This window comes from Pholcus phalangioides, unplaced genomic scaffold (assembly GCF_987345545.1).
Source record: "Pholcus phalangioides strain wild (caught in Gottingen) unplaced genomic scaffold, Ppha-v1.0 ptg000017l_1, whole genome shotgun sequence".
NCBI lineage: Eukaryota > Metazoa > Arthropoda > Arachnida > Araneae > Pholcidae > Pholcus > Pholcus phalangioides.
The window spans coordinates 59,569,885-59,581,964 of NW_028301610.1; the positions used below are offsets into that span (position 1 = coordinate 59,569,885).

General features: G+C 38.7%; 1 protein-coding gene across 6 annotated transcripts in view; it reads left to right on the forward strand.

The window, feature by feature from the left end:
- Positions 1 to 1,436: 1,436 nt before the first annotated feature.
- LOC149074194 (acylphosphatase-2-like) overlaps positions 1,437 to 12,080 on the forward strand; it is an 86,697-nt gene continuing 76,053 nt past the window's right edge. For all 6 annotated transcript variants that reach the window (XR_016194430.1, XM_089246796.1, XM_089246800.1 and 3 more), the window contains exons 1-2: positions 1,437 to 1,532; positions 1,641 to 1,693. Coding sequence is in view for 5 of the 6 variants with exons in the window: in XM_089246796.1 (XP_089102922.1) it covers positions 1,654 to 1,693 (40 nt within the window). In the remaining variant the exon portion in view is untranslated. The remainder of the gene's footprint in view (positions 1,533 to 1,640; positions 1,694 to 12,080) is intronic.

Sequence of the window (12,080 nt, forward strand, 5' to 3'; positions counted from 1 at the left end):
TCCCCAACCTCATGTTGTGTTTTCTTCCTGACAAGGCAGAAGGGGTGGAGGGCATCTCGGCCAACTATGGAAAGCCAGAACTTTCAACCATAATGCCTTTGCCACCCAATAATTGAAGGGGCCATAACACAAAAACTTGAGAAACTGTCCTAGGCTCTAGATCAGTGGTTTTCAACCTTTATGATACCGCGGCCGGTCGGTTATAATATATCCAATGTAGTATAAGGGAAGTAGTATATCTAAGGCCCCACATCCTGAAGCAGGGCCCTAGGCTCTGATCTTTTGCGTGCCCCTGAGCAGACTTTCACGGGGCCCCTTCATGATGAATTTATAGCTTGAAAAAGCAAAAAAAAAAAAAAAATTGTGAAAATTGCCCTGGGTTCCAGGGCTGGAGCCTTGTCAGCCCATCCCTTGTGGGGGCCATGAGTAAATCCAATAACTATAAGGGAAATGGGAGACTTCAGTGACGTCACGATCTTCGCGCGGAGGCCTTCTTCTATAGGTGTTGCTCCGGCCCGACGGTTGGGAAACATAGTATCTAGACCACAGAAGCCTGTAAAAGAAACCGTAGCCTCCACAAGCGTGGAGCTAGCATGGCAGGGCTCAAGAACTAGTGCCCAGGCACTAGTTCTTGAGCCCAACCGGGCATGGCCCGAGGGCCTCAGAAAAACGAGAGGCAGTTGTATTTTTAGGGGATTTTCCATGTAGGGCATCAGAAAAATCACTTGACTCTCGGGGCCCATGATGCTCTTAAAACGGCCCTGACAGGAACCCAGAAGAGATCTTAAATTTTTGTTTACTATATAGACTATGAAAAATCTGGTCTGGGACCCATACCTAATTTTTAAAATCATTGCACCAAATTTCGTAGGCACCTATGCACAATTTGAGGCAGTGCCGTCTTGACGCATGGGCCAACCCGGGCACGTCACGGAGGCCTTGAATGAAGGGCGGGGAGGGATAAAAAATGAGATATGGTGAGATATGGTTAAGATTTGCGAGATTAAGCATGTGAATTGGTAATGAGGTATTCGCAGTCTGGATAGAGAGCTGAGCAACATCAATTTGCCCGGGGGTCCATGATGTTTTGAGAACGGCCCGACTCCAGGCCATCTCTTGGCCGTTTTTCCAGGAGAGAGAATGTGTAGCCCTGACTTTCGCAACTTTTCAAAGAAATCAATTTATTCGTTAAAAAAAAAAAACATATTTTTTACGAAAAAGTGAAAAGTTGGGTGGGGGTGGGGGGGGGGAGGAGTTCTGACTATAAAAACACAAGAAAAGCTATAAGCCACATCGTTGCAGGCTAGAATATCGTCAAACTGTAGCTCGATCATTGCTTCATAGATGGCAGCACAAGCTCTAATATTTTGGGCTACTTTTTGGCTACTTTTGAAGAGGATTTTGGCTGGAAATTTTTTAAGGACCTGGCAACTCTGGAGCGGAGGTTACGTCATTCGGCTCAGCGTTTATTGACAGTTCAATTTGCATTACTGCCGGTATTGGCACCCTGAGTAATACGACCAATATTGCCGGTACTGTCCGCATTTTAATATTTTATTGATTATGAAATTTTTATAAAGAACAATTTTTATAAAGAATTCTTTATTCGTGTTTCCTCATACATTTTATTTGTTGTTCAGGCTCGAATACAGCATGGAATCTGTGGAATTCGAGGTGTACGGTCGAGTGCAAGGTAAAATTTTAAAAGCGAAATATTTTAAATGGATTTATTTAAAAATAGATGGAAAATGGATTGTGTTATTGCCGTGTTTAGTTTAAAATATGTGGAATAATGAAATTTGATTCGATGGTGGGGCCCATAAGGTGGGCATTACATGTGTTCAGAAAGTAACAAAATTCTATTTCCACAGAGGAAAGTCCTAAACTTTATTGTAGCTGTTGATTTAAATTTTTGCCCTTTTTGGAATAGATATAAATGTTCAAAGTCTTGTGATGAACGACCAACATGAATTACTGTACTAATTATATATTGTGTACTGCATGTAAAAAATGATAGCTGAATCACTGGAAAATAGACTAACTTCACTTGCATAATAATTCGGGAGTTTATGGAAAACGAAGTGACTGTCAGAACATTACACATGAGCCCCAAAATGTACGCTTGCCCAGGCTGACAAAGCATCTAATTGCTGCCCTGATAGCTAATAAACTCTTGCAACATAATGAAGCCTCAAGATTGTGACTTGTCTCAACTTGTCAATAATTCAAGTAATGAGCAAAAACTTACTCTCAAAATGCTGTAACTTGGGAGAAAATTGACTTTAAACTTGAAGCGTACAAGGGAAGACTTAATTGACATTATAAATTTTGAGTAATGTGAATAAGTAAATGCTGATAGCAATTTCCAGACACTATTAGCCTGTATTAAAGTCATTTTGGTCGCAAAACATTCTTCATATTTACCGTAGCATATTAATTTTGAAAGAGTATTAATATTGTAGAAATGTGGAACAAATTAAAAATATCTTTGTTGTTTTCTTAGAAAGTTTGATTTAATGCAGTTTTTTGGTGATCAAGTAACTTTCAGAAATTAGAACGTGAGGTATCGCTGCATATTATTAGTCTTCAATGCAATCAAACTTTTTTAAGCAAATGCCATTGGACCATATAAGCATAACTACAGTTTATCCTTTAATCTGGCTATTAAAAACCAGTTAAATTATTACTTTATTGAATTTGTTCATGTATTATAGCAGAACCTTGATATCCCAAGGGGATAAAAAAACATTTTGACTTAAGCTAATGTCAAGTTGGCAATTGTTAAAAATGAAATAAAACCTTGTTAAGAATTATTTATGTATAATATGCACATAAACAATACTCTTGCCCCACATTTCTAAACATTGTATATAGAGATGCGGGGTAAGAATATTCTCTGGAGAATGTTCTTGGAAAACAGGTTTGGAAGAATGGTTTTCGGAAAACTCTATTCTGGGAATATTTTCTTCTGCATGTAAAAATTGAAGAATAATCAAGAATACTCATTTTCCTTATAAATAAAAATTTGTACTAATATGTCAGTTTTTTTTTTCATTGCCGGAAAAGTTTAAAATAAAGTTTTTGGAATAATCACCTTTTTATAATATTTAGTTTGAGAATATTCTCGGTCATAGTGAGAGGTTTCAAAAGTTTTGTCTTTTTTAGATTTTCAAAACATTCAGAACAGGTGCTGTATAATCCAGAGATTGGCGATTTCTGGCGACTTTTTTTCGGCGCCAAACATGTCCGACGACCCGACCAAAAGTCGCCAAGGTCGTTAGACACTGCAGACGCCAAAAAAAAAAAATCGCCAGCATGGAAAACAATAATAATAATGGAAACCCGTTCAAATATGAAAAATATCATGAAACATAAATGAAATATAATAGTATATTTAAATAAACAACGGTCCTGCATGTTGTATAAATAAGCATATTCTACGTATAAAAAAAATTAAAACCCGGACTTTTTCCGGGTATCCAGATTCTTTTAAATAAATAACAAAAATTAAATAAAATAACGAATATTAATAAGAAAAATAAATAAAAAGGATACAACCTTACCGGTGGACGAAAATGTAATCTGGTTCGTGTAATCCTAACGCTCGGAACAAAAAAAACTAAATTACTATTCAAACATTTGAAAGACACGTTAAAAACAACTAGCGAAAGGTAATCGCATCGGGAATAATCCAAGACTATGACGCTACTGCACAAAGGGAAAAAACGCTGTTATCCGTTTGAATCGCCCGCGCTTTAAGTGCCATCTATAATGGATGGGTAATGGAAACTACCGAGGATCAATCTAGAACAATGACAACCCGGCAAAACATGTGAGAGCCCCAATCGGCAGAACCGAGAGCGCTGGCAACTTATAGCGCCCTTGGCGATCTGGATTGTATTGGATTTGGCGGTCTGGATTATACAGCACCTGTACCAAACCTTCAAAAATTAATTACTCAACGACAGTTTAACTGAAATCTGATCAAAACGGATAGGTTAAATTTGGGATTTTAATCAATTCTTGTCTATATCTGATCCTTTAACCTACGATTGTAGTTAAACTCTGTGAATACGGCCGTTAGCAAGGGTAGTGAATTTTCAGAACTGCCATAAGCTTTCCTTTTCCTCAAAAACCGGTTCTGTGGGCAAAATTACATTAAGTTGGTGGTGGTGAGGAGGAAGAACGTGCATGGTGCTAAAAGTTGTGTGCTGTTTGACTGGAAAAGAAAATTTTGGTGTTGAAGGTTCTATATTTATGATCACGAGTACTATATGCTGAATACTGTATCCAAAAAAAAAAATTAAACGAAACAGTTTAGGCCTAATAATTTTAAATTAATTTAATAGAACTTTAGAACTAATGAACATTTTGACTGATGAAGGAATCAAATTCAAATCTTTCAATCAGATTTTAATTATTGTATATTCTAAACTCCAAAATTAATGAATAAATTAATGTATTAAAAATATAATTTTTATAATTTATGAAATAGTCAAAATTTAATGAGAAACTTTAGAATTTATACAAGACATGATTTCAAAAATCAAACTTTAAATAATTTTGAAAGCCTGATATTTGATCTAGGGCCCCACTGTCAGCCTGTTCGGGTCTTAGACCGTTCTCGTAAGTACGTAAGCGAATACCGTTCGCAGGTGTCTATTGCGTTGTATAACCCAGGCAAAGTTTGTACACAAAGTAGTCATACACGAGATGCTGGAAGTTAATTAGTTTATTTACACTGTGGTTAATTGAATTAATGCCAATTGTATTTTCAATATCATCATCCTTATTAAAAATTAATACATACTGAATTCAAAACTTAACAAATTCTTCTATTGGCCCCCAAAACATTTAAGCTCTTGGCTCTGAACATTATATGACCCGTGATTTTTCATTACACCTCAGTTCGCCCCCAAAACAATTAATTACGAGTACCTACACTAAGTCACATATGGGAGAGAGAATATAATCCATGCATCACTCACCAGGTGAGACCCTTCTCCAGTCTTTAGCCCCTTAGACATTCATCGCAGCCAGGAAACCGAATCCTGAGATTACTACCTCGTCTTCACACACACTCTGCATCTTTTGCACTCAGTCTCATTCGTTACTGCCTTTCTCTCTAACTCCAACTCCCAATTCCAGATTTTCTCTACCATTTAAGATTTCATTACGGACGTCCCAGTCCCTTGGAAAACTCCACCCATTTCATTTGATTTGATATTTTACCCATCTCTAAGTTTCTATTCGTTTCTTGAAGGTTTATTCATAAGATTGGTCATTGCTGATCCATCCTTAATTTCTTTGTCCAAGCGACTCTCCCTTCAGGACCCAGAGAACCCCAACGGCCATGGCCTAACCTTTAACCTATATTGATGCTTCCCATGACTAACACGCGGCATTTTAGATCCTCTGTTATACTTTAATTGCACCCCCTAAATAAAGGGATTCTACTTCTACTTAAATGGCCGTCATCTATTCTCAATCTTGAAAATTTGTCTATTCATTCGTTGGTCCCTTTCATTTTCTACGATTCCCCACTTTTTCTCCAAGAAAACACTCCTCGGGCGATCCCTTTTGCCTAGGGCACCCCTGAAGTACAACCGACCAGATGCTTTGTGACGGTAACTAAAAGATTCCCTAATGAATGGCGATTGCCCCATCTATTTACATCGGTCTGTGATTGTATTTCTTTTAATTGGGACTATGTTCCCACGTAGCATTAATTGTTCTGCAACGTACATCGCAGATTTTGGCACATTCTGCTTTGGGGCCTCTAAGCTATATATTGTAAACCCTTGACCATATGTGGCCCTGAAGGTTATCTGATGTGGCTTGTCCCCTCAAAAGGATTCAAACTAAGTACAATATTTGGCTTTTTGTGGGCTCGTCTTTTTTTCCCATTCCTCTGGAAACGTATTTTTTACTTTTCAAGTAAAGATCTGGACACAATGGAACTGATTACACGAGTGCTGATTTGAACAACTATCAAATTATTTTACTCAAAAATTTTAATAAACTTACCGTATTCCCACGCATTGGCCGGCATGCCGTAAAACACGAGGGGCACCAGTTTTTTGAATGTTGTGGTCTTGGCCACTTTTGGCATGCCGGAAAAAGTGAGGTTATAATAGCATCACAGCATGCATTCAGCTGAATCAATGAATTTTAGGAATAAAGTTGATATATATATATATATATATATATATAAAATTTCTAAATCTTTCTCATTTTCAAAAATCAGTTTTCTTTAAGTATTAATTTGTCCCGTTCTTCCTCAGGAATAAATTGAATCTATGCATTATCTTGTGTTCTCATAAAACTTTGAAAAGAAAGTATTTTACTTACATAGTTCCTGAATTTTATAACTCTATGCCATCTGATAGGGGTGTAATGTGATAGGCCTCCTCGTGGTGCACTCTGGGTAATGCCAAATCTATCACACGTCATTGTCATGGCTTATTTGTCCTCATATACTTCATCTCCAATAGCCCAGATTACATGTTTATTTCTACACATCTTGCAGTACATGTCCTGCATCTCGTTTTGTCCTGTGCATGTTTTTGTCTTTTGTGTCCAACCCCTCATTGTGGGCCCCGCTCAGGCGGGGAGGGTTCCTCCTGGATGGGGCATTGCTTCTAGCGTATGCCCCATCAGGGACGCTATCTACCTGCATGTTTGCCGTGTGTGGAGACACTTAAGGCTGGAGATGGGGATCTTGGTTAGCCTGATGCGCTGGCTTTGGCCTCGGATTCAGCCGAAACAGGAGGCTTGGATTAGCCCCGTCCAGGTCAATCGGCTCTGGTCGCCTCGGTGGCTGAAGGGGTTGCACTACTGGGCAGGTATAGGGGCCGGGCCTGCCGGACGTCGTTGAGGTTTGTTGGTGCTGCTTCACGACGATCTTGGATCTTGAACGCGTCTGCTCGCCTGTTTCGGTGGTGTATAGTTCCTACCTAACCTGGCGTTGCCACTAACATTCATTAGTTACGTGTGTGCGTCCCCTTGTAGGGCTCCATGGTGGGCGGGAGTGGAACAATACCCATTTAAATATGGGAAAAACAAAAAATGCACCAAAACGTCAAAGAACTGCTTAGTGAAACAATTGTCGCAGAAACCGCTTCTTCAAATCTATCTACCGTCTCATTTTTCTTCTTGCATAGTTCTGATACCGATAAAGAACTGTCAAAAGTATCACCATTTTTGATAGATAAAGCTCTCTATGGCGCAGTTGGAACTTTAAAATCAGTGATGGCTCTTCATTCAGGTGACCTTCTCATCGAAATTAACACTCCCAAACACGCCGAACTCATTCAAAAGCTCACATACACATCTCTCGGAGACATTCCAATAACAGTCAAAATCCATCCCACGCTGAATTATTCACGTGGCGTCATCTCAGTCCCTAACTTGATCAACATGAATGAAAATGAAGTAACCCAGGAGCTAGCGTCTCAAGGCGTAACATCTGCCAAACATATCATGAGCCGCAAAGATGGCAATCTAGCTCCATCACGTAATATAATCCTGACATTTTCATCCCCAACATTGCCGAAAGATGTCAAAATCGGTTACTATAACCTCCATATCCGGCCATACATACCTAACCCTGTAAGATGTTTCAACTGCCAAAAATTTGGTCACTCACGAATGGAGTGCCGTAGTTAACCCACCTGTGCAAAGTGCGGCGAGAGGGACCACATTTCGGACAGATACACTAATTCACCATTCAAGTGCATCAATAGCAGTGGCGACCACCTCGCATTTGACAGGAAATGTCCGAAATGGAATGAAGAAAGAGAGATCCAGAACATCAAGGTTCTCAATAACATCTCATATATTGAAGCACGTTGTATAATCTCTAACCAAATTCCAATAGCTAGTAGATCATACTCTAATATGGTAACAAATCCATCAACAGCTAATAAGACTAACAATGTCACCAAAGCATCTGTAACAACTCAGACCGAACCCATAGCTGATACATCCACTCATACATCATCTAACCAACCATGTAATAGTTGTGGCTGCTGTTGCTCTGCTGGATTACGGAAGGAGTCCACCACCTAAGAAGAAGCGGGAAAAGCAACAGCGAATGATAATAAAATAATCATCTTTATGATAATCATAATGAATCTAAAATTAAACTATTCAAGACTGGATATTCACAAAAAGTCATTCAGAAAGCAAAGAAGCCTACATTAGAAAACATGTCACTTCTTGATGACAAATCAATTCGTGACATGGATCTCGATAATCCATCAGAATCCAGTGGTACTTACCGGAAATTAGACCGAAATAAGTTCAAAGACCTTGAACCGTCTACATCTATTTGAAATTTATGGCCAATATTATTCAATGGTCTTAGATCTAATTACGAAGATCTCAAGGATTTGATCAATCGCTATCATCCTGTTTGCGACATGGAACATCAGGCGACATGCCCTGTTTCGTATTGACTACGATGACGGGAGTAGGGCTTGCCGTGGTGTTGCTCTGCTGGTTCCACATCACTTGTCGTCGCGCGTTTTAACGTTGCGCACGATCCTGCAAGCCATCGAGGTGGAAATCTCTATAGGCCTAAGAATTACCATCTGTTCTATTTATTTGCCACCAAATGACACCATCTTACAGAGAGATCTAGAAGGTCTGATTGATCAATTACCTCCAACATTTTTTCTTCTTGGAGACTTCAATGCTCATAACATGATATGGGGTGCTAACAGCAACACCCCTCGTAGGGAAATGGTTGAACATCTGTTAGACCAGTGGTTCTCAACCGGAGGCCACGGATGAAAATCTTGCAAAAGGGGAGCCATGGCTACTGATACGGGGGCCACGAAGAAATTTGTGACATAAATTACTATCGAATACTGGTGAGGCTTTATCATTGAATCAAGCCCCGGCAAACTAAACACCCCAATTGTTATTGATTTTAATATCCATTTGCCATCTGCAGAGGAGTCAATTTTCAGTTTAGAAGATTCCGCGAACACACACACACACACAGAGTAAAAGATATGCTTGCTCTTTCGTACAATATGCTCCTACTGAGCTGAGATACACTTCTCCGAGATGTTATCGGAATTTGATACCACCTGCCCCTACAGATGATTATATTTATGATGGCCGTTGACTCTGAATAAAAAAAAAACGAGTGTGTAGGTGAGGAAGAGAGTACCCCTCTGCCCCACAGATTGTTTTAATTTCTATGACTTTTTTTTTCTCTCTCCCCTTTTATCACTCCGTAAATAATCTCCTCTCTCCAGACTATAAACAAGAATGCATATAGTCAAACTAAGCAAATGGCCGTCTTTTTATTTTCAGCTGCATTAAATAGATCCTATCCTTTTTTGCGGGTTTGTCACATAAAAAAAATCTATCGGAGATCAATCCAAAATAAAAAATTTATATACATGTATAGATTATTTACAGAAATGTTTAGAACAATTAATTATTGTTAATTTACGCTAGGGTTATTATATCCAAATCAATCTTGTTATTTAATTTACTGAACATTTTGATTACACCGAACCGGCTGCGTTAAAGACTTGAAGCAATCGACACAGCTTTGTAGTCGGCATACGGCAGCGACACGGGCAACACACGGAAAGGTGTGGTCTGAAGAGGAACGAGCAGAGCCGCGGCCAACTGACGCCCGAGCTACGGTCCTGGCACAGTGCGGATATGTGTGTCCAGACCTTTAAGCGGTGGCCGCAATGGGTCGCGTGGCCAAGCGCCACCCTTGTACTCTATTACAAGGGCCATTTTGGTTTCCTCACCCATGGCCCCCACAAGAGCCCGGGATAATTCTCATAATTTTTTGGCTTTTTCAGGCTATAATAAGTTAACTATAGAAGTGGCCATGAGAAATCTGACTGAGAGGGGGCCTGCAAAAGATCCCAGCCTAGGGGCCCATACCCTCACTCAAAATTTGATTCATAATAGTCAAATGAAGGCAAAGGAAAAATTTGGTTTTTCACTTGTCCTGCCCCTGGAATACCAGAGACACCTTCGAAAAAATTTTCTTAATAAAAATTACCCTGTTAAATATCATCTTTACAGGATAAATGATGATGGCTCACAAAAATAAGTGCTCTTTCAAGAATTAAGTTATCAGGCATTTATTAAGAATAGTAAAATAATTCTAGAACAAAAAACAAAGACAAAAAATGTTCAACTTTAAAAGCGGGATGTATGGTCACGCACATTTTGCACGGTAAACAATGAAGCGTGGCTTTCTTCTGAAAAAAAATCAGGTTTATCTCCAGGTGCCTTTCACCGAAGCCCTATCAGCCTCCTGGCGGGGTCGCCAGTAGGGGCGGCACATGAGGCTTCATACCCGGGCGGCAGGTAAGCTCGAGCCGTCCCTGTATTGGGACTTCCTCCAAGATTGACACCACATCTTTTTTAATCGATACTGTAATGCTTCCTTTTAACTGCCCTACTACTGGCCTGCAGCATCCTAAATAATTTCAATGCAATTTTCCTATCCTGTAAGAACAATGTTGTGGACATTAGAAAAAAAATTCTAAAAAAGTGTATGACTACATTTAAAGCAATTTAAATCTGTTTATTAGAGGCTCACTGCATCTGCTTCACTTTGAAATGTCCATAACCTGCTCAATGCGTCTCTTTGTATCTGTCAACCTAAAATTTATGGTTTTTAGTGTTGATAATACGCATGCAAAACCAATTCAGCGACGCGTTTTCACAATCTGCAAAAACTGCTTGGATTTGATAGTTAGAAATGATGTCTAAATGCCAAAGATTTGGAGTTCCAATCAAAATGAAAATGTCAAATAATTGAAATTGTGCTTCGTATAAATGAAATATTTTAATATTGAAAGCTATATATATAGAGACTAATCTCGTGCCCGTAGTCATACACGTCTCATAAATGTGAAATTTTGTCATAAAACTGAGGGTGAGGCACAAATCCCCTTGCACACAAGTGGAATTTCGAGGCATTTACTGAGCCCGGCTTGGCCATTTTTCTTTTTCTTCCCCCCTCCCTTTCTTCCTTTTGTTTCCTTCCTAAATTTATAAAAGTAAAAAGGACATAATCATAAAAAGGACTGTTTTCAGATCAAATTGCCGAAGTTCAATTACTTTACTGCAAAAATGTCAGATTTTTTTGGGGGGAAATACATTCAAACCCAAAGCGAATTAAAGACCCTTTATTAATACGCTTTGGTCAAATCCCATTAGACTGGAACTACAAGAAACCCGAGAAATCACTTCGTAATAACGAAATTTCATTACAAAGGAATTCCAGATTTTTATATTGTTCTTATGTAAACCTATCCGAGGGATTAGAAAAGTTTTCGTTAAAACAATATTTTTCCCGTTATAATTTTATTTGTTAAAATGAGAGTTGACTGTATTTCTTCTCAAACTATTTTTTTACGTGTATTTGAAGGCTACATGGGTAACAGGGCGTATGACACTTTACTGTTGAACCATTAGTCTTAGAGACATACCCAAGTAGAAAAAGTATCCAAATCACGTGTCCAACTCAGATATGTCATTCATGTTGTAAGGGGTTGTATAGCTATAAAATAAAAAATAAAAGAACTCTTTATACCGTCCCCGTGTGCCAAAGAACCCAATTAAGAAGTTGTTGTTTTGTCTTTCCCGATGCCAACTAAAATAATTTCCTGTTTCTAAGTGAAATATTCACAGAGATATGCGAATATGAAAATTGAGGAAATTTGGGAAAAATCAGCATTCAATGTGGGTAAAATGGTTTCCCCTCATTTAATGCTGTTTTTTCCCAACTTTCTTCGAATATCTCAGTGAAAATTTGAACTTAGACACGTTGAATTTTTTTGTGGGAGACAGGGAAACAACTTTCCAATTGGGTTTTGAGGCACAGGGTGTTCGCATAAAAAGTTAACATTTTTATTTTAATAACTATGTAACCCCTGGCAACATGAATCAAATATCTGAGTACTACACATTATTTGGGTACTTTTTCCAACTGGAAGTATGCCCCTAGGACCAATGGTTCGCCAGTAAAATGCTATGTGCCCTGTATATTAAATATAGTACGGACTGTTATGTGAAATAATTGTGTT